This window comes from Acinonyx jubatus, chromosome D3, assembly GCF_027475565.1.
Source record: "Acinonyx jubatus isolate Ajub_Pintada_27869175 chromosome D3, VMU_Ajub_asm_v1.0, whole genome shotgun sequence".
Classification (NCBI taxonomy): Eukaryota; Metazoa; Chordata; class Mammalia; order Carnivora; family Felidae; genus Acinonyx; species Acinonyx jubatus.
The window spans coordinates 34,428,588-34,454,067 of NC_069392.1; the positions used below are offsets into that span (position 1 = coordinate 34,428,588).

The 25,480-nt window shown below is 48.3% G+C and overlaps 1 protein-coding gene across 11 annotated transcripts in view; it reads right to left on the minus strand.

The window, feature by feature from the left end:
• MTCL1 (microtubule crosslinking factor 1) overlaps window positions 1-25,480 on the minus strand; it is a 128,913-nt gene that overhangs the window by 42,853 nt on the left and 60,580 nt on the right. For 6 of the 11 annotated variants that reach the window (XM_027068506.2, XM_027068505.2, XM_027068500.2 and 3 more), the window contains exons 4-7: window positions 11,491-11,550; window positions 10,239-10,316; window positions 4,934-6,271; window positions 3,678-3,809 (exon numbers count right to left, since the gene is read on the minus strand). In XM_027068506.2, the coding sequence (XP_026924307.1) occupies window positions 3,678-3,809; window positions 4,934-6,271; window positions 10,239-10,316; window positions 11,491-11,550 (1,608 nt within the window). The remainder of the gene's footprint in view (window positions 1-3,677; window positions 3,810-4,933; window positions 6,272-10,238; window positions 10,317-11,490; window positions 11,551-25,480) is intronic. The other 5 variants (XM_027068502.2, XM_027068507.2, XM_027068508.2 and 2 more) reach the window with 2 other exon arrangements.

The window sequence follows — 25,480 nt, forward strand, 5'->3', positions numbered from 1 at the left end:
TGGATCCATTTTTAAAAAAACTTCAGCTTAAACACAGAAAGTTTCTGCCCCCCACCCCCTGCCTTTTTTAAGCTATTGATAGCAGGTATCCGATCAGCTCCCCACCCCCAAAGAGCTAAAGGAAATTCATGCAAGTATAGTAGTAATCGGCTTGCACAGACGGTAATTTCAAAGGCGACGTAAGAGGAAGTGAGACAACTCCTCGAGGCACGCCGGCCTCAGTCTTGGGCTCGTTCTAGACAGAAGTGTCTGGGTTCGCCTTTTCTGTACTTATGGGGGCATTGTGCACTGTCACACTGACGGCCTGCATGAGTCTTCACCGGGAGATGCTTCTGGGTGGGTCGGGCTGCCCTGCTCACAGACAGGAGCTCTGTGTACCGTTTCATGACAGCCTCACGGGAAAGAGGTTGCGGGCCACGGATCGGGGGATGTTTTCATTAGAAGGCTTTTAAGAGTTCTACGTCTAGCATTGTCCACTGTACAATTCTTTAGCCCAGTGTCATATTCGAAGACCAAACTAAGCAGTCTGTTAGGGTGACATCCACCCCAGGGACACAGCAGCTCTCTCAAGACCCCGACTCTACAGACAGTCTATGTTGGGTTCTTCTCATAAAAGGAAAAATGACAGAGCTATCAAAGTGGTCATAGAATAGGTTTTATCTTTTAAAAAAATACTTTAAAATACAATGTGTTTGCACATATATAACTGAATCTTCCGTCTGAAATGCCTTAGTGAATAGTCAGAACAATCCCGATTAATACTATTCCCCCTTCTAGGAAATGATGCTGCCTGGGCCTTGCCTTTCACGATGAGCTTTTTCCCTTTCTCATCAAAATTTATAAAATGAAAGGAAACTGGACAGATGTGTAAAGGAGGCAACATACCATGCATGGCAAGAGAACTAGGTGTGCCGTCACTCACCCCAGCGATCTGGGTTTCAGAACATCCTCCACAGGAGATGGAGCTCTTCTGAGCAGTGCCCCCCCATGTCAGGGTGGGGAGAGGGCTGAACCAGGCCTGAGGATTCCCTTCGGGACCCGCCCCACCTTGAGCACCAAATACCCGGGGACTTCCTGGCAAGCCACCTCACTCTCAGACCTTGATTTTCTCACGCTCAGAATGAGGCCCTTAGCCTGAAGATCCGACATTCCCTCCTGAGCTCTATCGTGCAGGGATCCTAAGTCACCACGTGGCACCAGCTAACTCTGCTAATCTGTCTCTCATGGAGGTTTATTTTCGCACAACACTCAGTTTGATTCAACACAGTATTTTCCTCTCCCCAAAGTTGCTGGTTTCCAAAGCTACACAATGCCGTGTGTGTATGGCAGGCAATGGGGAAGCTTCTCGACGCCCCGGCATTAAGCAACATTTCCTCAGAGTTTAACTAAGCAAGGCGGCGTGTGACGTGCCTTGAATGTTAAACGAGGAGGAAGCTGCAGTTATCCTCAAACAGCGATCAGAGAGCGTGGGGCTGCCTTGTTTAGCCGGAGCTATGCTGGTACAGCATCAGGAAGCAGCCAGTAAAAAATCTGTGCTCCGGGGGGGGCAGAGGACACTGGAACCACAACTAGGGCAGCTGTGACACCCCTTCCCACCTGGCCATCTTCAGTGGCAGGGCATATTTCCCTCTTTATCCATAGCCACACTTTACATTTACAGAGCGCCCAGCGCTTTTCAGGGTACTTTCTCAATAGCTCATCGGCTCTGAGAATCTACGAGTAATCACGTGAGTCAGAGGGAACAGTGTTTCTCTTCCCATTTCACAGATGAGAAAACAAGAGGCTGAGACTTGCTTGAGAAAGAGCTAGTAACGGACAAAGCTGGGCTTGAGCCCAGGGATCCTGATGCCCGTGCCAGACTGGATTCCAGCACAGCGTGACCTCCCTGCTAGAAAGAGCTAGTGGTACAGTGTTAACGGCGGACTAGGAAATGTGTCTTCCTGAGGGTTCCATCCTGGAGAGGAATCATTCAGTTCTTCTGAAATGTACACAATTGTGAGGATGCTACTGCCCAAGCAAAGCAGCATTCTCAGATAAAGACCCTGTGTGGGGCACAGGCCGATCAAAGGGGCTTACCGTGAAAGTTGCAGAGTTATAAGACACAACAATCACTAAATCTGTATTTGGGGAAACCCCCAAATAGGTGGTGTTTGCTTTCACTTTTGGTATAAAACCTAGGGACATCTTACCTGCAATTTTGGAATGAAACACACTAGAAATGATATGCTGCGATATATGCCCAACTCCAGGCCCAAAGACAGTGTCCAGAAAACGTTTTCTAAATTACAGATGCTCGTTCTTCCAGCCGGGAAGGCCCGGGGTACCTGTGATCGTCTGTGGAGGCTCCGCACAGCACACTGGGCTCCTGCTTGCTTTCTGGGAGCTTGGCCCTGACGTGTGCTCGGCCCTCAGCATGCGGGCTGCCTCCTTGTCACAGCTCTGTGTGACTCATAGTTACATTCTTCCCTCTGGGGCAAGGACCTGGATGTTACCTTCTCGGACAAGCTGGGCCTCTGCCAAATAATATAAGAATGGTGGGACTACACAGGATATTTCCGAAAACTGTTTTTGTTTTCATGGAAGCCTTTCAAGGGCAGTTTAAATGTGTTACCGTACGCCCAAATCAATGAGGGTAGGGATGTGACTTACTCTTACAGGACAGGGGAAAAGCCCAGACCAGAGATACGTGAGCTCAGCTCTGGGTAAGCCAGCAGCCCCGTGCGCCGACCTGTGATGTCAGGACCCGCAGCTAACCAAGGCGCCTGGCTGCAAGCTGAGCTCAAGGGCACAGGTGCTGCTCTACCCCAAGTGCCTCTGTGAGCATCCCTTCGTAGTCAAATGCCTGACTCTTTTGCTGAGTGAGCTTCAGTGTGCTTCCAGGAGTGAGTCCCCTGTCTTTGTCACCTCTGCTGTTTGGGAGCCACCGGGATGTCTTAGAGAGAGCTGTGCAGTAACATCCCTGCTGGGGCTGGGAAATGAAGCCTCTTCAGCTAGACCTTTCCTAACGTGGAGCAGGATGCTCTATTCCTGCAATCACCCACCCTGACCAGCAGTACCGGAGCCAGCCGAGTCATTCCTCGGGGACACCTGTCTCCCTGTCCTGGGTGGAATTACTTGGCAGGAAGAGCTTTCACCAACAGGACGGCTGACAACTGTTTCACGCGATGGAGCATCTAGGGTGTCTGGGAGCTTTGTTGACAAGAGGTTACCATGGCAACAGAGCCTGCTGAAGAGCCCCCAGGCCGGGAGCGCACTCCCTGCTTCTGCTCACCGGCTGGAGCACTGTCACCAGAAACTACAGGACAGGCCACATGAGACACAGGGAAGGACAGTTTCCTCCACACCAGCAAACACAGTGCTTGGTTTTCATGCCTGCTTTTTCTACTGTTTGACACAAAGCTACGGAACACTCACCAATCAGTCTCCTATGTTTTGCTAAAGCTCCCGGCGCCCGTGGGCGGGACGATGGCCGTCGGACCCGGGTGCTGGCAGTCCGCTGGCACTCACCCTGTGCAGACCCTTGTCTTCCATTTGCATGCAATGGTTTGAGTACCCGGGAGTCCTGCCTCGTTCCATCTCAGCCCACCACATCCCCTAAGGGCCTTGGACCCAGGGAGGAAACATCACACAGCCAGCCACACAGCAAAAGGAGGGGCGGGAGGGCAGGGGGTGCTGACCTCTAGACTGAAGTAGCTCTGGCCTGCCTGCTGGCAGCTCCCAGCGTCCCCATCAGCCCGGCGGTGCAGCTGTTCCGGCTCTTCCCCGCGTTCCTGACCCGGCTGCCACTCCGGCTGACCTCTCAGTTTGGACTGTTAGGTGCATGGGAGGGATTTGGTTTGCTTTGGTTTGGTTTTGAATTTTAAATAAACAACAAAGGGGAAGGGCGTGGTGGTGGGGGGGGGGCAGGGAGTGGGGCTCGAGAAAACAAAAGTGGGCAAGGCAGACAACTGAAACCACCACCAGACGAGGAAAAGCATGAACAGACACAGCGCCGTACAAGAGTGACGAGGACAGAGCCAAAATGGGGATGCGCAAGACGATGGGCGAGAGATCTGGAAAGCAAAAAGAGAAACAGAGGGGGGAAGAAGGCAGAACACTGGTTATGAGGCGCATGCAATGGGGATGCGTGAATCAGACTGAACTGCAAGCACACACCCACGAAGGATACGGAAACAAGGCTCCTCCTTCCTCGCTTGTGGTCGAGCAGCAAAAGCCATAATCCAGGAGGCAGCTGGGTCATGCACCCAAGGGCGATGCATAGGAAAGCAGTCCTTGGAAGGCCACTCCACTCCGCCATACCCTCGGCTCACGGAGGGCAGCGACTTTCTCCATCAGAGCCATCCTTCTCCCGGAGGCCGGCTCCTCTCCCCACTCTGGCTCATCTTCCAGCAGGAGCCGCTGGGCCTGGCTGCCTAGGGCTTTGCAGAACTGTACTGTGTCCCTCCAGCAATCAACCCAAGCAGGGATGCAAACGCTCCTGAGCGAGTCTGCTAAGTATCCTGACTGTGAAATGAGTTTGTACTTTGTTTTTAAACTCCTCTGCTTCTTCATCGGGACAGCCGGTCGTTTGAGACACCAAAAAAAAGGAGAAAGGACGGACTGCGTCGATCCCTATCGCTTCCATTGGGGTGAGCCTTGTGTCATGAGGGAGGGCCTCTAAGCCAAGAGCAGTGGCGCAGTTTAAAAAAGAAAAAAAAAAAAAAGAGCGGAAAAAGGAAAAAGAAACAAGGAAATCAAAGAAAACTAAAAAAAAAAAAAAGAAAAGAAACCCAGCCAATAGAAAGGATTTGGTTGACACTTGAGGCTTTAGTACAATGCAGGTTTGAAATCATAACCAAGCAGCCGTGAGCAGAATGAGTTCAAGTGCAGCAATGCCAGCGAGAAGGAGGAAGAGCAAAACGGAGCAGGGAGGCAGAGCCAGGAGCCCCCTTACCTGCAGGTCCGGGACCAGCTCCTTGCCCAGGTTCCCGACGGGGGAGTCCCGGGATACAGAGGTCACAGTGGAGAGAAAGCTGGAAGACTCCGTGAGGTGGGGCAGGGGGGACAGGCCCTCCAGGCGCTCCCTCAGGCCGTCCCCGATCCGGTTCACCTGCTCCAGGAAGGCCTGCAGCTCCTTCCTGAAAGCCTTCATCCTCGAGTTGATGGTCCCCAGCAGCGGGGGCTCCTTCCTGCCCCCCTCGCCCGTCTCCCCTGCCCCCTGGACGCCAGACCCCGGCGAGGCCTCGCCACCGCCCTGCGGCCCCACGTCGTCCCCGAAGCCGGCGGTGTCTGTGATGAGGCGCTCCACGGTCCGCTCGAGGCGCTCGGCCTCGTGCTTTATGCTCGCCAGGCACTCGGTGTCCTCCCTGGCCCTCAGGAGCTCGGCTGGACATGGATCGCTCGCCTCTGACGGCTTCCCGCTGCCAAAGCCCGACGTCTTCTCGCACATGTCCTCTGAGTCGCTCTCGCCGCCGATAGGGCCTTCCCGTTTGGGCTGGGGCTGGCGGCCTTCCTCCCCGTCGCTCTCCTTCTTGCCCTGGTCGCTGTCCGCGTCACTGTCCCGGGGGCTTGGGGCACGCAGGCCCAGGTGGGCGGCCAGGTCGTAGCGCTGCACGTTGGACAGGAGCACCCGGTTCTCATACTGCAGTTTCAGCACCTTCCCGCTCAGCTCGCTGATCTGCAGCCGGGCTGACTTCAGCTCCTCCTGCAGAGGTGCCCCGCTGCCCACGCCCTTGCCCGTGCCGTCCGCCAGCCACCCGGGCTCCGGCCGGGGCTCAAACTTGACCTTGCTCAGCTCATGGGTCAGCTGCCGGTTGTGGTCTTCGATCTCGGATATGGACCTCCGGAGCAGCTCCGCTTCCTCCTGCACAAACTGCAGGTGCCTGCGGAGCTCCGTCGAGGACTCCAGGGAGTCGCCGAAGGGTGAGGTAGGAATGCTTGGGGCGTGGTCCCGGCCCGTACCCTCTCGCTCATACTGGACCCGCAGGTCCTCCATTTCTGCTTTGAGGCCTCGGTTCTCCACCTCCAGCTCCACGATCTTGCGGCCTAAGATGTTGGCTTCTTCCTCAACCAACTTGAGTCGCAGCTTCAGCTCGGCCTCCCTGGTGCTGGGCGGCCCGCCCGCTTCCCCTGTGGGGAGAGGGCTGTCCACGTCACCGTAGACGGCCTTGTACTTCTGGAGCTCCTGTTCCAGCTCGTCCTTCTCCCTCCCCAGCTTGGCCATCTTTTTACGCATCAGGGAGCCTTCCTCTTTGGCAAACTGAAGCTGGCACTTCAAATCGGCACTGTCATCCTGCCAGGAGAGAACAGCCCGAGAGAAGGGTTATTTGAAAATACCAAATGTTCGTGTTTTTGATGATTTCCCTTGCACCTCGCCCCCGACGCGCACACAAACACAAAACAACCATCTTTCTGTCAGTGCGTCGAGTTACAGGTAGAAGGAGCCGACAAAGCCGAGGTGAGCCCAGGCCTTCACGTAGGGGACACCGCAAAGGCCTTCGGTCTGTTGCTTTCTCACAGAAACCAAAGAAACCAAACGATTCATTTGGGGGGAAACATGCACATGGAATCCATCACACAGGTGATGAGTGAAGAGGGCAGAAAACGGAATGAAACCCAGTGTCTGTTAGCAGCACAAAGGTTCGTCCTTATTTTGTGGGTCCAATCCGACTAATCGCGAGCACCGGTGAGAGAGGCCAGAACCCCTCACTAAGCCCGGTGTAGCAGACAGGCTTCGGTAGCTACTTCCACGTGTTGCCACTCACTTCCTCCACAGTGTGGACCTCCCTCATCTACAGTGGCCAGCAATCCACAGGTATTACCAGGACAGAGAGGTCCTAGTCAGAGCCCTGCATTCTATGGATTTGCTGAGACCCTGAGACGTGGCAATTCAGCTCTACTCCTGCCCTCGTCTCCCCACCCCCACCATATCACAAGGATGACAGAAGGATGACAACACAGGATGACAGGCAGGAGGAGGTTTTGGAAGTCGAGGTGTGGAGCAAGTACCACGTGGTTAGGATGAATTGTGGTTGCAGACCTAACACCTGGGTTACTCACAACCTTTCACCAGGCAAGGGCAACGTCAGAACTTTTGTTCTGTTCCGCTCCCTTCACCTGCTGTAACACAGCAGGAAATTAAACTCAGAAACCCAAGGGTGGAGTCAAGTGTTCCAAAACTGGAGAAGTGGTTCTCACTGGTAGAAGATTCTGGAGGGTCCCTGAAGCAGACTCTCTGCTGCTGAAAGCCCTCACTGTGTGGTTGAGGTCCAGAAGGCACGTTTTGAACCATTTGGAAAGTTGATTGTGCCTTCTCAATGCAGATCTCAATGCCTCGGAACTACATGAGCTCTGATACAGGCCTGCACAAATGTTTTACTAGGCACGTCCAGCGAATGGGAAAAATGACCAATTTCATGAATCATTCCCGTTTGGCTACCAGAAGTTTCAAAAGACTGCCGTGGGGGCAAAGACTTCAGCAAAGGCTTCCCCATCACCCTGAGAGTCTCAACAACATGGTCCATGGTAGCCATACTCCATCCGCCCCAGGGGAGGGAGAGTCATCAAACCAATCTCTAGAATACGTCAACCCTCTTGGGGAGAACGAACTTTTAGATCATTGTTTTGTGCTCAAATCGTCTAGTGGAGTTAGATGCAGCTTTCACACTCCTTCTCTGCCATGTTCTTGCCACACGCTCACCCTTGGGCAGTAAGATACAGAAATAGCCACATTGGTGCCTCCTGTCTTCCTTTTACCCTGCCTAGATCCCTCCTCCTGCACCCCAAGATCATGGAAGGAAAAAAAAAAACCCTGATGCGACAGGGAAGACTCAGGAAAAATCTAAGGCCAATCTGTGAGCCAGTGCCATATGGAGAGCAGGCCCTGGTGCTCCCTGGGTGCCTTTGGAGGGACAGGCTCTCACTGCCACCCTTTGAGCAAAGGGTAAATCAGTCCTGCCAGAAGTGGGTTCCACTTCTGCCCCTTCTGTCCATGACACCGTGGGCTGATCACAGAGCCCTGGTGAATCTGTCTCCTTATGCCTAAAGCAAGATCCTCACTCAATGACAAGGTCATTGTGAAGGTCAAACGGGATAACGTACTGCACAAATTGTACATAGTAGCACCCTGAAATTACCTTTCCTCTTTGTCTGAAGAGTAATTAATATTGGAAAAAGGGGTCAGTAACTCTGGCTTTTGTCTTCTTTGTGCATTAGGAGAATAATGCAAATGTCACTGACAGGAGAGTACGGTATTTGTGCTCTAAGAACCCAATACACTAAGGATTTGGTTTGGTTTTGGTCAAGCAGACATAAAAAGGGTTTTTGTGACCAACTGGTAATAAAGCTGTCTGCCCACTCATACTGAGCAAAATGGATTATCATCACTGCTGGAGTAACAAGAGATCTATTTTAAAGGGCCTGCATAGAACACATAGGCTGTAAAAGACATTGTTTTTAATTCTAATACTAAGGATAAAAGCATGCTTATTTGTGGATTCATTCATTCTTTCAGTGAACGTTGAGAATCTACTCTGCACCAGAAATGGGCATGTTACTTTTAAATGACCCCAGCTTCTTAAAACTTTTGAAAGCAGATCAAAAGCACCCTTTCAATTATTTGATAAACATAGATTTGCAAGAAATCTATGCATCCAAATACACAGAGAGGTCTCTGCTGTTCACATGAAGGAATGGAGTTTTAATACGCAAACGCACATACCAGTGGAGACAGATGGTCAACGCTTTGTAAATGGTTTAGTTTGGGAGTGAAAGCCTAGGATAGGAAGGCATCGCAGTGCCCTCAGCCCCAGCATTAACTTGGTAGCCAGTGTGTGTCCTTTGCCCTTAAATGATCCCATCTCCACCTTGAACCAGAGAAATTCACCTTTTGTGCCAGAAAGCGGCAGCTGATATCATGGAAGAGAGTGTCACCAGCCTCAAGGGAACCCCACCATCTGCCCACCTGGAGCCTGGGCAGACCCAAGGAGGGGCAAGACCCCCTGCTGTGACCCATGCCCTGACGCCACTTCTGTGGAAACCTGCAGCTGGTGAGGCCTCGGTATGGTGGAGGCCAGGCCTGAAACGTGGGGATAAGGGGCAAGGTGACCTGCACAGCTCAGGAAGTTTTTGTCTCAGACCAAAATCTGAAAGTCTCACGTGATCTTCCCTGAGGGTCTTCCCCCAAAAGTTGAACCGAGAAACTGAGGAAAGGGGTAAGATCTCTGAGAGGCGCACGCAACCCCAGTCTTCCCCAAGGGTTCGGAAATGCTCAACTCTAAATGCTTAGTGTAGAAAGTCCCAAAGAGCCTTCACATCACCTCGATTTCTGGAAACCTTAAACCTCACACCCCCTTTCCCCTGCCCACCATGACCCACAAATCTGACTGAAACCAAAACCATTCCCCTCCTTTTTCTTGAACCTAGACCCCAGTCAGTTAAAGAAGAAGATTCTATGACATACCCTAAGGAGGGTCTGATTGGTAGATTGCCTGATTGATAAAGTATCCAAAAAAAATCTTCTTGTTCCTTAAAGACAGAAACTACACACACACACACACACACACACACCCCAGGAATTCTAACACGATTAAAGCATGCTGCCATTTCTACCCAACGCCCATGCACTACCAGGCCTGCGACCGATGCCAAAGCAGTTTTCCAAAGAAAGACAATCTCTGAAGCCAAGGGAGTGTGTGTATTTAGCAAAAGGGTCAGACTTGCTCCCTCGGGTCCAGGCGGCTGGAGCTAGGCGCTGCGCCTGCTGGTTCCCATTGAGCGGGGGAGGGGGGAGCAGGGAGCTGGGCTTCACCTCTTCTGGGGGCACGGAGCCACTCCTTCTCATAAGATGGGGAATCACAGCCTCAGCTAGAGCAGCAGGAGGCTGGGTCCCCCCATCTTATCTCGTAACCATACACTTTCTAAGACTCTGCCAGCATTCTGGGGGAGGGGTCTAGGCTGAATCCTAAGCTGAAGGGTATCAAGCTCTGGTTTCAAGAGATCATCAGATAGCTCCAGGAACGCAGTATGAGAGCAGAAGGTCCAGTCACGCTTTCCACACGACACAGGTCCTGTGGCAGGCAGAGAAGGCAAGCACGGGACGGAGGGGAAGACACACACAGGACCACCACCACCACCAGCAGCAGCAGCAGCTGGAAAGGCCTTGTCAAGCAACAAAAATATATCGCTCTGGGTATATATTCTTTGGCTTGCAAGTCTGACGTCTAGCCAGCACCCCAAGCGCTGACTACTCACGTTCCTACCTTGTGCCGGGGTGCCGGTTTCCTTTGAGTTTTGGCTGCAGACCTGCAGTTTCCAAGGCGCTCGGTTCCACCGCTCTGCTGGACAGAAACTCCTTTCTCAATGGTACCGCGGGCAGAGGGGGAACGTAACGCATTCCCGGTGCCCGGAATATTTCTCAGACACTCCTGAGAGGCAGTGACGGCCGTTCACAGCCTGGGTTACCCACAGGTGAAGGCAGTGCTATGTTCCGTAGCAGGGAAGCTGTTACCCTTTGAAGGGAGATCTTCCCTGCTCAAGAGCCAGGGAGCTGAAGCACACTCAAGGCCCGGGACACTCCAAGCACCCAGCACAGGGACTGCAGATTTTACTTTCCCTGTTACTAGTGGATGCCAAAGTGAGGTCAGGGGAGGAGAGAGGGCAGGAGAGAAAGGTTAATCTCTGGCATTCCTGCTGTTCACACGGCCCAGTCCTCTGTGAAGGACATTCTGGGCATCAGTGAGTTTGGATAATGGCAAAACCAAAGGGAATCAAGAGTGGAGTTCACGGGGCAGGTCAACGGAGCTCTCAGTTACCCGGACTTCTTGAGTCTCTAATTACTACTTGCTCCGATCACTCAGGGAGCTGATGCCCCACGAATGCCTTTGTTCTCTCCAACACCTCATACTAGAGGCATTTCTTTTTTTCAAAAAAAGAAGGGAGGAATCCAGTAAAGCCTGTGTTGAGAACCGCTCAGAAAATTCTGCAGGACACAAACCGTGTACAAAGAAAGGGCTACGTTTTTACCATCTTCTGGCGAGAACATCTCACTTTCAGTAAGGACAGTTTAAGATACTGTTCAGCTTACCCGTTAAACAACAACAACAAACAAAAAAGCCAATGTTCAAAACAATGCCTTATGAATGAATGAGCCAACACCTCACTAGCTGACCTATTTTACTGTGTGAATGACTGACGGCCAAAATACGTTTTACCGGTTGTGGATGCTGCCAGAGAGCCCTGAATTACACAAAATTATGTTTTGCACAGAGCCAGTCTGTTCTTGTCTTTCTTGAAGAAGTCACCAGCTTATCAGTGTGAGAAACAAAAAAGGAGGAGTTGGTGGTTTAGAAAGAACATTTTCACCCCATGGAGGTTTTGAGCAAGTCCAAATTTGTTGGCAGGTAACGTTTCTTTGAATATTTTAAAGGCAATGTTCTCACGCTTTTGAGACCATTCAAAATGAGGTGACAGCCCCTCGAGGAGGTGTAACATTAGAATGATACTTCTGCTTACCTGGTTCGAGGTTTTCTTTTCTTTGTATGTTTCCCGGCTGCCTCTTCTTTTCAGGGAACTCTGAAATAGATCCAAGGGACATTCTGTTACGGGGAGGTCACGTGCAGGAGCTGGACTAGGCACACGCCGTCCCCACTGGTAGGGGACACACACAATGGATGGAGGTCCTTTTTTCCCCATGGGAATCAAGGAACCACTCAGAGTCAATGTTTATTTATTTGTTTTTTAAATCTTTATTTATTTTTGAGAGAGAGTGCAAGCAGGGGAGGGGCAAAGAGAGAGGGAGACAGAATCCGAAGCAGGCTCCAGGCTTTATTTATTTCTGTAAATCTTTATTTATTTTTGAGAGACAGAGAGAGAGTGTGAGGCAAGGAGAAAGTGCAAGCAGGGGAGGGGCAGAGAGAGAGGGAGACAGAATCCGAAGCAGGCTCCAGGCTCTGAGCTGACAGCACAGAGCCCTGCGTGGGGCTCGAACTCACAGACAGTGAACTCATGACCTGAGCCGAAGTCGGAGGCTTAACCGACGGATCCACCCAGGCGCCCCTCAGAGTCACTGTTTAAATGCTGTAGAAGAAGCCTGGCAAGGTCTCTGAACCCTAATGATTGTGTTTGGAATATTCTTCAATTATTCAGTTTAAAGAAAAGGAAGGGTGGTTTGGACGATTTGTAACAGTGGGAAGAAGAGAGGAGAGAGGTAGGTAGTTTGGGAAATAGACACATGGTATTTCTGGAGCTGCCCTGCCTTCCTAATTAGGCTTTGTTGGGGCTAATATCAAAGTTAAACGCTGTTTCCTGAGTGCCTAAGGGTAAATGGCCAGATAACAAAGTGGTAGGAAGGAAGAGAAGGGTGGTGCAGGTTTACAGAGAACACCTAATCTAGGATGCAACAGTCTTCAGCCACAGCCCCCTCCAGTTCATGACTAACCCTACATCTTTAAGGTCTTGTAAGGCCATAACTTATTCATGTGAAGTGGCCTTGGCCGTGTCCTTCAGTGGGCTGGGTCGCTGCCTAGTTTCACATACAATGCAGTACACCTATGCCTGCTTTCGGCAAGATATGTGTCTGAAATACTAAAATAAAGTATGCTAAAATAAAGTATGAATACCGCAAGGACTGGCGGGAAGAGCCAGAAACATCCTAGGGGGAGACAGAGGGATGTGAAACCTGAAAAGATTAACGGAATCCTGAGACAAGCCAGGAGAAGGCAGTTTGGAAAGCTAAAGACTTGGGGGCTTTCACTCAGACCCTGGTAAGCCTGCGACTGGGAAGGAGTCTCCCCGCCCTCCTTGAGGCGTGGACCTGGATGCTTGGATCATCTGGGAGTTCATCTCAAGGGTGCTCAGAGCCTCTTTGCTTCATTCCTTTGCTGCAACCCATCTGCCAAAATAGCCTAGGAAGGAGGCTCTCACCCGAGTCACTTACATCACAGTCAGACCTACGGTAATGAACTCAGTTCTGTTTGCATTCAAAGTGCCCTCACTCACAGATGGCCAGGCAGTGCCCTTCACTGGATGAAATTTATCAAACAATTAAAATTCCAGCCCCTTAGCCTCTTAGGAGGCCGGAGGCCAGAGGCCTAAAGCGGGGGGGGGGGGGGGGGGGGGGGGCGGGGGGGGGAAGGTAATTGAGAGAAGGGTGAGAAAGTTACAGAATCAGCAGGGAGTGTGGGCACTCCCTGGTCAACCAAGGCGGATGTGTGGAAGCTTATTTCTAAATCCCAGCTGCAGAAGCAGCTTTACTTCCTTTAGCCTTTTTGGTAAAGGCAGGGTCAAACTACAAAGAGAACCAGCTTTCTCCAACAGGTTATGTGAAGCCCGTCTTAGGGCTTGAGATTTACCACCCATAGTATGTAGGCTTTCCAAGATTCTTCATGCTGAAGTGAAGAGTTTCTTTGATTTGAATGAGCTGAGCGAGATGAACACTTCTGGCGATTTACTACAGAGGAGAGTTCCAATAAAGAAGCAGGGAGAGAAACCATTCCCAAGGCTTCAATTTCTGGGATCTAATTCCAGGACCGAGGTCAGCGCAGTGAGCCCGTGGCTCTTCGAGTCACCCTGTACCACATCACCTTCTCCCTATGAGTGCAAAGCACATTCTGCACACAATGAAAGAAAAGTATCTGGAGGTGAGATGAAAGCTAGAAGTGGAGACAGAATAATTATGGTGTTGCATTTCGGTGGGGGAGGAAGGAGCACCTTCTGTGTGAGCCCTCCTACTGGGAGGCAGCCAGTGGGGAGTCTGGACACAGATTCCTCCCACCAGCCTGATGGGTCTGAGTACAAGAGTCCCGTGATCCTTCTAGAGAATCGTGGAACAGATGGGGGGCCATGGGATGCCCAACACAGATCCCAGTTAAAGGGAGAACTACAATGAAAAACAATGCAAAGATTAAAATTAACCAGAAATTGGCAGGACCTAGATGAAAGAAACCATACCATTTTGGTGACAGATGTAAAGGAATGCTTGATGCTGATGAGAAGACCCTATTTTATAGAGATGTCACATTTCTCCCACATCATTGTTTAGTACGATGGCATTTTAACCAAATTCCTCTCTTTCCATATATTTACTGCAATGTGTATAAAAATATAATATACAAACAAATATACACGAAAAGTATGAGTGTGTGTATATACACACGCATATGCACACACACACACATATTCACACACACACACACACTACTGTGTATACGTGAAGGAGGTAAGAGTGGGAAAAGACTTGACAAAATGACTCAAAAATTCATCTAGAACAGGGGTTGGCAATCTAAAGCCCTCGGGATAAATCAACCCACAGTGTGTTTTGTAAATGAGTTTCACTGGAGCACAGCCTTGTTTATTACCTCTTCTCCTGCTTTGCGCTACAAAAGCAGAGCTGAGTAGCAGTGACAAACCATATGGCCTGCAGAACCTGCAACATTTACTATCTGGCCCTTTTCAGAGAGTGTGTTGACCTCTGACCTAGAAAAATACATTGGTAAAAACAGCCAAGAACACTGAAAAGGAAGAATAATGACAGTAAGTTTGCACCTTCAGATATAGAAATACAATATAACGGTTTGGAGCTGGTACCAAAAGTCAGATGACCAAAACAAAACAGCTCAGAGCAAAACAGCTCAGAAATAAAGTTGAGAGTATATGAGATTTTGAAAGTTGATAAAAATAGCATTTTATTAATGTTTATTTTATCTTTTGAGAGAGAGACAGGGCACAAGTGGAGGAGGAGCAGAGGGAGAGGGAGACACAGAACCCGAAGCAGGCTCCAGGCTGTGAGCTGTCAGCACAGAGCCCCACGCGGGCCTTGAACCCATGAACCGTGTGATCGTGACCTGAGCCAAAGTCGGATGCTCAACCGCTCAACCGACTGAACCACCCAGGCGCCCAGATACGGGTAGCATTTTAAAAGTGGGAGAAAGAACAGGCTATTTAGTATATGTTGGAGGAACAACTGGCTAACACAGGGGGAAAAATCAACACCATGTATCAAAAAAAATTCCAGATGAGTTAAATATCTAGATGTACGAATTCATAAAGGAACTAGGAAGAAAAGAGATGAATTTCTGTTTGTTTTGGGAGTATATCCTTTATACACAAAAGCCAAAACATCCAAGGGAAAGACTGAGTGGATTGGTAAGATATAAAATGTTTATATATCAAAAGAAACCATTTACAGTATTAAAAAGCAAGTGGCAAAATGGGGGAAAAAAAGATGTTTCTAGCACAAGGCAGACAAAAGACAATATTTTGTAAGAATGGAAAACCACTTTAATTAAAAAATAAGTGGCCAACAAACACATGATTACTAGCAATTGAAATAAAGTACCATTTTTTTCACGTAAAGGCTTACAGACCAAAAGACGTATGACCCCCCAGTGTTAGCAAGGGTCCACAGAGGAAGGCACTTCATCCAGATCAGTGAGAGTGGGGACTCCCCAGCATGTCAGGTGGGCAACTCAGCCTGGTAAAGGGACACACTGTGACCCAGGGATTCCACCTCTGAAAGTGACTAAGTGACGAAGTCCTGATGACTAAGTCCCTCACTCACCCAGCATGAATCCAGTACCTACTATGTTGCCTTGTCTGGGCAGCAGGGTAACAAGACTTTTTTTTTTTTCCTTAAGTTTATTTATTTTGAGAGAGGGAGAGAGACAGGGAGAGAGCTCGAGGGAGGAGCAGAGAGAGAGAGAATCCCAAGCAGGCTCTGCACAAACAGTGCAGAGCCTGACACAGGGCTTGAACCCACAAACCATGAGATCATGACCTGAGCCTAAATCAAGAGTTGGACGCTTAACCGACTGAGCCACCCAGGTGCCCCACAAGTGTTTGTTTTTAAGGAGCTTACATGAGAGTGTGAGGAGTCAGACGATAAGAAAGTAAACAAGAACAAAACAATTTCTAAGGAAATTGGTCTAAGGAAACATGCAGAGATACGTGGGAAGGTTTATGGGTAAGAATGCTTATCGCACTACCTTTGAAAACAGCAAATGAATGCTGCGGAGGGTATTAAAATGATGTTTTTGAAGAAAAAGAGGAAACACGATGCATTAAAAGAAAAAATGCAGGTTACGAACAGCATGTATTTTGTGATTTCAATTTACATCTAATAAAATATAAATATACGTATGTATTACATATGTATGTTAGAAAAGCAGACCGGAGAAACATATATCTCATGTTAACAGCATTCATCATCAGGTGACAGAATTCTGAGGGATACTAATTTTCTTTTCTTGTGGCTTTTTATAGTCTCCAAATTACTTATGGTGAGTATTATTTCCTTCATAATTAACAAGAAAAACCCAGGAAATTATTAAAGAGGTCAGAGAAAAGAGGCTGTCACCGATCTCCTATGTAGGATTACAGTGGTGCCTCATCAGACGTTATTTGCCAGCTTCCTGGATCTCTTTTTGTATGCTGACATTTTTTTTTATTAGCCTGATGTTTCAGGTATAACATACACACACACACACACACACACACACACACACACACACACACACACACGTGTGTGTGTGTGTGTGTGTGTGTGTGTATAACCTGTATGTACATTGGCTAAAAAGACCAGGAAACCTCCTGAGGAGTCAGGGAACTGGTCAGGCACCCCATTGCTCTGCAGGTTACTGGCATATGGCTCCCTCACAAGCTGTCATGCAGTCACCAGGCCCCCGGCCTGTGGTACAGGGTCCTCCTGGGCTCACTGCTGTGAGTCTCAACCAGGGCTGAGAGCTAAGTGCTTTGTATATTGGCCAAGAGACCCTAGGTACAGAATGATATCTGTGGACATTATTCATGGCCAGTGCATTCCTCTAGATGACTCAGAGATCCAGTGGACAATCTCTTCCAAGAAACCATAAGGAAAAGAGGAAAATGTTGCCCATCAAATAAACTGAGCCCAGAATGGGGGACTTGCCTGCTGATTCATTCTACTCTTTCTTTTTAGTCTGGCCAACTGCCAGCAAATCAACTCTCAATTCCTACTGAAAAGGAAAAAAAATCTGAGTTTCTAACTCCAAATTGAAATCCATCTAAGCCTGATGCATTTGCTGAGTATTGAAAATGATTAAATAAAATACGAAGTTAGGCAACTGCTTAATGCTTCCTATTTTAAGTTAGCCAGTTTCTTCCAGGCAATTTTGGAAAAAAAGAACAAGCTCTCAATTGCTACAATGTTTCAGAGACAGACTTTGGGCTCAAAGTTTAGATTGGTAACAAAAGGAGACAAAAATTCGGATGCTGTGAATTTTGACCGAGGATGGGAAAGAGGGGACAGATGAAGGCAGCCGACTTCCAGAATTCTGACAGATCCTTCATTATTTAGAAAGTTGTCTGGGTTTTTTGGGCTGATTTACAGCACACATGGTTTTAAAATCAGAATAAGATGGGGCGCCTGGGTGGCTCAGTCGGTTGGGCGTCTGACTTCGGCTCGGGTCACGATCTCGTGGTCCGTGAGTTCGAGCCCCGCGTCGGGCTCTGGGCTGACAGCTCAGAGCCTGGAGCCTGTTTCAGATTCTGTGTCTCCCTCTCTCTGCCCCTCCCCCGTTCATGCTCTGTCTGTCTCTGTCTCGAAAATAAATAAACGTTAAAAAAAATTAAAAAAAAATCAGAATAAGAAAATGAAGATGCATACACCTTATTTCTTTTCAGGAGGAAGTTACCAGGATTCTTTCACCCACATTAAAGTCCTCATTTAAATGTTAGGAGATGGGAAAGATGAGTTACTAGCTTCTCCTTTGGCCAGAAGCACCAGGTCCGCGCTGGTGGATACTTTTTTACTTTTCCCACTCTCCACTTGCCCCTTAGACGGCCCCCCACCCCGCGACTCCCACCTCAGGGAGACTGGCTCCTGTCACACCATGGAACCACGGTACTCAGCCGAAGTCTGTGGCACCACCCTTACACGGCAGGGCCCTGGAAACACAGCTCCCCTGCCTTCACACCCCCCTTGGCCACAACTGGAAGGAAACCCCTCCTCCTTGGCTCTCTTTGGAAGAATAATGGTGATATTAACAATTACCGTTTGTTAGGCATATGCTCATGTCAAAGGCAATGCTAAACTCTTTCTTTCAGCATCTGATGTAAGCTCATCCTCACGAAAGCCTTGAGAGGATACACGGTTATCACTGATTAACAGATGAGAAAACACAGTCAGAAGTTAGGTGACGTTTCAAGGTGCCCCAAACTCAGAGATGGGGCTCCAACCTGGCCCTGAGTCCACCCGCCTCGCTCACAGTCACAGCACTGAGACCCTAGGAGCTGCCTTCTGGGCCTCTGACAGCTCAATCTCCCAATTTGTGCTGCTTTCCTTTCTGTTTTCTTGAGATTTTTGAGCCCCAAACTGCTGACTCTTCTCGCACAAAGAGTCTCTCCCTTTTTAGCAAAAGAGCACAAAGAACTATTACCGGAATGGTTGCAAATTGCTATGCTCACGAGGTACTTCATGGCCATGAAATATGTGTTGGCACTGGTAATTTCTGAGGATCTGAGGCTGCAGACGGCACGGGTCCTTATATGGAAAAGGCAGAAACTATTATCAGAGGACAAAATACCACAAAGTAAATGAGGAGAAGAGGAAAATATATTGAGATGCTTTGGCCGAAGAGAAATCCAGCCATTAAAGTCAGAGCTGGTTGGGATCCCCGCACCCAAGGGGAAGAGGAGGAAGGCCAAGGGGACAACAGCCCAGCCACAGGCCACACCGTCCAGGCTACGAGGCCCACCTGGGAGGGACAGAGACCGCCCGCACACTCAGGCTACCAAACGCACTTTCTCCTGGGGAGAGAATGTGGCAACACAAATGACAGGCTGCTGCTGTTGCACGTTTGGGACACGTGACACACATTTGCTTTGCAAATACGATGCATTTTAAACCTTAGAGACATTTATCTTGAGTCCTGGTAATTGGAAAATTGTGGCTAAAACATACAACACAGTAGTCTCAGCCAAACACCACAAAATAAAAAGGGAAGAAGATAATGCAACAGTGTACATTATCATTAACATGTAAACCAAAAAATGGAAAATCATGGCCAGCGTAAGACCAAGATTGATGCCTGCACAAGAAATAAAGTATCCTTCCCCAAAATTATAGGAATCCTGACTTACAGTGTGCACATACACCCAGGCACTCAGCAACAACCAAACAGGACATGAAATACCGAATTGGAGTCTACATTTCAGAAGCTTCTACCGACTCACTTAGTAGGTGACAAATAAATGGCTCTTGGGCACTCATAACAGTTGAAAATCTATAAAAATGTATGTTGTTTGCCAATCAGAACCGAAGATAAGGTTTGCGTCTTATAAATACTAATCTGTTCCTGGCTCCCACTGGTCTGGAAAAAATATACTTAGTCCACTGAGAGAGGCAAATTATTTCCCAGTTTAACAAAAGAATACAAAAAAGTGAGAAGTACTTTGAAAAACAAAACAAAGCCAGGGTGCCTGGCTGGTTTGGCCTGTAGAGCATGTGACTCTTGATCTTGGGGTCCTAAGTGTGAGCCCCACACTGAGGCTCATAAAGCTTTCATAGAGCTTACTTAATAAAAAAGGCCAAAAAATAAATACATATATACAAATAAATGATAATGTTGCCCCTTTTTGGAGAAAATTAATCACTCATTTTTTTCAGGAGCATAAGAAAATATTTAGGACTTTATCTTTCAAACAAAAGAGCACATGAATAAAGTTCTGAGTTACTTGTGATACTATTTCCTATTCATCAGCCATAAAACCCTTTGGATCTTCTAAATGGACTCTGAGTATTGTTCTAATAATAAAGTGTGCGATTATACTATTAAAATTTAGGCACACATTTGTCAAAACTCAGTGACTATAAACTTAAGATCTGTGCATTTCAATACACATAAATTACTGCAAAGTATAAGTAAAAATTAAGTTCTAGTTAACAATGTACATTTAAGGAAAGTGAACTGGTGCCTCCATTTTCAAATGTAAAAAAAAAAAATAAGAGGGGTTAACAGATTAAATCGATGGGTAAACAGATATAGGATAAATCAAATATAGTAAAATGTTAATACAGAATTTACATGGTGAGTATACAGGCGTTCACTATAAAATTGTTGAAGCTTTACTGTATGTTTGAAAATTTTCGTAGTGTTGGAAAGAAAAAAACATTCTGCGCATAAATTTCCAATTTCACTGAAAACAAGTTAATATGATATTGGCTAGCCATGAAAATTTATGGTCACTAAAAATTTTTCATGACGTGAGAAATGTTTCATAAAATGCCAATTGAGCTGCAGGATAAAAAAAACAAATTTAATATCTTACCACGATTACTTTTGTCTTTGACATATTTAGAAGCAAATACACTAAAATGCTAATAGGTCTTAGCAATGGGCAGCAGCATCATGGGTGACTTTGTGTTTTTCCTTACAGGTTTTTTTTATTTCCCTGTAACATTCAAAATTCATATATATTATGTTTTTCAAATCAGAAAAGTTATATTTTAAGGATAAGAGAACTGACCCATAATACAAACACAAATCGGAAAAGTTATATTTTAAGGATAAGAGAATTGACCCCTAATACAAACACACCCGCTAAACCTGTGTTGATTTGGCTGGGCTCCCCCTTCGGATGTACCTTTGGCCCTCAAGTGAGAAAGAAAAGAAATTAAGCTAAGGGATTAGCTCCCAGGCAGGATTAGCTGTGTCCTGCTGGAGATCATCAAATAGATTTTCACACAGAGGACAAAGGAGGGCCTAATGGACATCTGGGGACAGCAAATGGATCTGAGATTCTAATCACCTTCCTCAGCTGAAGGCTTCCTCTTGGAGAGGCTCCCCGACCAGGCGGAGGCTGACCTGCTGACCCACGTCTGTCCTGGAGCCCTGTTATCTGAGGAGCTCGGCTCCATTAATCATCCGCCAAAGGCTCTGAAATCTCAAAAGCATCCCTGGGCTGGCATTCTGCACAAAGCCAATCCTGTCCCGTTGGTTAAATCATCTGCAATTCTCATCTCCAAACCAGAGCAATTTGGATTTCCACCTCTAACACCAAGGCACGGTCTTGAGTGACTTAAGGGGAGAGTGGAGATGCCTGCCCCACAATTTCATGACTTCTATGGAGCCGAAGCTCTCTCCGTTCCCTGTTAGCCTGCACCACCATTCAGGGGACTGCAGAAGATTCAGTCAGGCGACAGTAAGTGAGCTGCAGGGTGGGGGCAAGATGCCACTTGCTTTTGCAGCAGGAGAAATCCCTAGGGCCCCAGGAGCTGTGGGGACACTGTTGGAAGGGGCAGGCCAGCCCTGCTTTCTGAGGTGGGCCAGCCAGTGAGCACACGGAAAGAAACACGCTTCCAACAGGATGTAATCTGGGAGGAACGTCACAGCAGGAATACTGGCCCTGGGCTAAGGACTGGCACAGAGCAGAGCAGAGGGCAGGCCCTGGGCAGCACAGTCCTGGGTTCAGGTGAGTCACGCTTTCATCATCTGTGGTGCTGTCATCTGTAAACACACGGGAAAGAAGCTTGACGCCCAAACCATGGGTATTTCTGCTAGCATATCACGTGGATGAGACAGAACACCTGCAAAGGCCCTGCTTCAGTCCACCGGGCCCCAGGCTCTGACAGGGATGGTGGCCATGTCACGGAGCCCGAGGACAGAAGTGTCCTTTATGTGGACTCGTAACAGCATTTTGTTCAGATGGCTCCTCCCGGGGCCGTATATAAATCCATTTGCACAGTCAAGCCAGATCCTAATGGCTTCTGAGTCGACAGAGGACAAGAGGGTTACTCAGGGAGCACCGTCTGCCTGCAAGCTTGTCCTGCCTCCTGCTCTGATGCAGCTGCAGGGCCACTGCCCGCTGGGGACATCACTCATCTCTGACAAGCCTGAGGGCCTGCTCCTGACACCCACCTGTCCCGGGATAAGAGCAGATCTCCCTGGTCTCTCCAACCTTCAGATCCTCTGATTTCTCCTGTTCAGCAAAATCACTCCCACCGACAGCAGCCTGGGCTGGGAAGAGCGTGGAGGAGGAAGGGACACCACGTGTGCCCACAGCACATGCCGACAGCACATGCCCACCTTACTCCTCACACTCTCCAGGATGGACAGCAGGAATGGTGGTACCTCACTTCCCAGAGGAAAGTGATGCTGGCAAAGGCTACCTGATGCGCCCAAGGCTGTAGGGCGAGGAGGCTACGCCTCACTTTGGGGTGTTCTCTCTGAAGCGCACGGATGAGGCCACTGACGGCTCAGCGACTTGGGGCTTTGCCCAAAAGCCATCTGTTCAGATGTCTCTGGCCCTCTGGGTGCACCACAGCAAGTTCGTGCACTTGGTGTCGCAGCACCAAGTTTCCATCCACCTTACGCCTCCAAACCTTCTGCAGGTTTCCAGAAGGAAAGCTGCGGTGAAGCGCCGGCCCCTCTACTCCCGCCTTCTGTGCTCCTGCCTTGGCTCGGGGACACATGCTTGGCCAATGCTGCACATCTACCTGGGGAGCCACAGCGCTTCAGAAAACCAGCTGGCGTCCACAGAAAGACCAAGTAGCCTGCAAATGGGAAAATGCTGGTGGAAAGGCCTTTTCTCATCCCAGAGGACGTCCACTAACGTTTTCTGCGTGCCACACAGCTCACGCTTCTGCAGGGCTTTGGTCACATGTCTCTCTACTCCACCATTTCACCCTGACTCTCCTTGTAGAGATTTTATGTCTTCCTTTTATCGCCTGGAGTACTCGCACCTGAGAGATCTCAGAGTTGAGTGTGCAATTTCAATTGGTTTTAAAAAGCTTTCATAGTTCGGCTTTAAGAGAAACTTCGAGGGGTGCCTGGGTAGCTCAGTCAGTTAAGCGACAGACTTTGGCTCAGGTCATGATCTCACAGCTTGTGGGTATGAGCCCCTCATCGGGTTCTGTGCTGGCAGCTCAGAGCCTGGAGCCTGCTTCGGATTCTGTGTCTCCCTCTCTCTCTGCCCCTCCCCTGCTTGGGCTCTCTCTCTCTCAAAAATAAATAAACATTAAAACATTTTTAAAAAATAAGAGAAACTTTGAAAATTCGAATAAGACTTTTGTCTTCCAAAACTGGTCCACACCTTCGTGAATTTTTAGTTTTCCAGCAAGCATGTGAAAACACATATGTTATGTGTGTAAAAGGAAAGGTGAGTTAAGCATGGGCATTCATGGACAAATCTAGGTCCATGACCTAGGTTCATAGACTGTGACCCTATACTCGTTTCTTGAGCTCTTCGTACCTCAACTTCCCTATTTAAAAGCGGTAATAATATTAATACCTATTTTATATAAAGGTTTCTCGTAAGGACTACATGAAACAACATGCTTAGTAAGTGACAACCGTGAAAAACAAACATTAGCTAAACCCCTATGATTCTTTTCTTGACCAATATTTTCAATTGCTAATCATCTTTTTTTTCCCCCAGAATAGAGAGTAAAAGCCATTATTACTCACTCCAGTTTTCTTCTGTCTGCAGGAGCAAGCCAATGTTCGCAAAACTGTCTTTTTCACTTTACATGAGAAATGTGCTTGAAGTGTGAACTTTTTCAACTGTGTGCTTTCTGTATATTCTTTTTTTGCATGTGTAATGGAAATTGGATATCTTAGAACTTTAAATTCTATCACAGGTCACATAAAATCTGTTGTGAAATATCTTGCTATTGTCTGTTACCAAGTCACAGAGGAAATATTAACTGAAAAAGAAATTCTCTCTGGGGGCGCCTGGGTGGCTCAGGTGGTTCAGCATCCAACTCTTGATTTAGGCTTGGGTGATGATCCCAGGGGTGTGGGATCGAGCCCCATGTCAGGCTCCGTGCTGAACTGAGTATGGTGCCTGCTTAAGATTCTCTCTCTCTCTAATGTAGAAGAAGGAGAAGAAGAGGAAGAAGAAGAAGAAGAAGGAGGAGGAGGAGGAGGAGGAGGAGAGGAAGAGGAAGAGGAAGAGGAAGAGGAAGAGGAAGAGGAAGAAGGGAAGAAATTCTCTCTCCCATGGAGTGGACGTTACTTCTATCATTTCAGGGAGGTGAGTAGGTCAGATTTTCCACAATGCACTTATGCATGCCAAGAGACACTGGCAAAGGTACATACGATGAGTCAAACCACGAGGAGAAAAATGAGGACACCTGCTTTCCCTCACCGTCAGATCCTATCAGAGACTCCGTCTCAAAGGGAGGCCTCCTTTTTGTTGACTGACAAGGTTTTTCACTGACATATTAACACAAAGTGAATAATAAGGTTGAGGGAGATCAGCTGAGCCGAGGGACAAGTGACAGCACGAAGCAGGGGACAGGGAAGTAAAGAGAAAAAGGATTATGAAAGCTCTACCACACGACAGCTTCTGTCTTTGGTTTCAGATGGAAACCGAGAAGCACCCAGAGTGTGAAATAATATGTTCTGGAAAGACCTCCTTGTTGGTCATGGCATCAGCCAGAATGATGCACAAATACAGAAATCTCATCTGGATATAAACAGACATCCAGTTGGGAAAAAATGAGAAAAGAGAGATTATGCACTTTCCAGGCCCTTAGGCAGGTCGGACCCCCGTGTCCTGTTCTGGCCCCATGTGGGAGTCCTGCTGGCCTGCTGCCTGTCTGTGCTGCGAGGGACCCTCCCCCTGGTGTGGTTCTTTTCTTGGACGCTGTCTCCCTCCTTCTTATTTCTAACCCCCCGATAACGTCTGGGTTTTGGTTCTCTGTTTTCTTCCACAAAACTGAAAACGGACACAAGGCCTGGTCACAAGATCTCCTTCACTCTGGGCAGATATTGTACATGTTGTTAAAAATTGGGACGTTTTGAATAGGCCTAATTGTGAACTCACATTCTAGGGTAGAGATGTTCTTCGTGCAGTTAGCAGGTTATTTCAGGCTACATAGAATGTAGAAGGCCCTAGCTACAAAAAAATAATTAAGAATAACACTGATAAGGAGGAGAAAGTATACACGGAGACTGAATTCTAAGGGAGCACAGGAGCAGTGACAGCAGTGACAGGCGGGCGCAGACACAACCTGTAAAGCCCCGCGGTGGGACAGGCTTTCCGTGCACATCCCGCTTAACCTCCTGTGTCATCTGTTTTATGCACGGTCATCTCCACTTCTCACCTGTCTTGAGAGCCTCAGACCTTGTGTCTGTTACTCACGCATAAGTGGTGATACCAAGTGGTATCCTTCTCCCATACCCTGTACCCCGTCTGCTGATACCTTCTCATTCCTCCATCTCGGCTGCCAGTATTGCTCTAGTCTTCGTCCCTGCGGGGGGTTCGGGCAGCCCCCTTATCTGTCAAGAACAGAAGCCACGCGTTTTCATCCACCCCTCTTCTCTCCTTACCCCACAACTGTAACATCCCATCCATTGCACATAATCTCTGATATTTGTCCTTCTCTCCTGCAGCTAAGAGAAGACTAGATCACCTTGGCCATTCTGTAGGCAGTCTCCTTGGTGGTGATGCCCCCCTCTTAAGCCACGCTCAACTAGTTAGAAATGTTTTCTTGGGCTGGGGGGCACGGCAGTATTTCCATCTT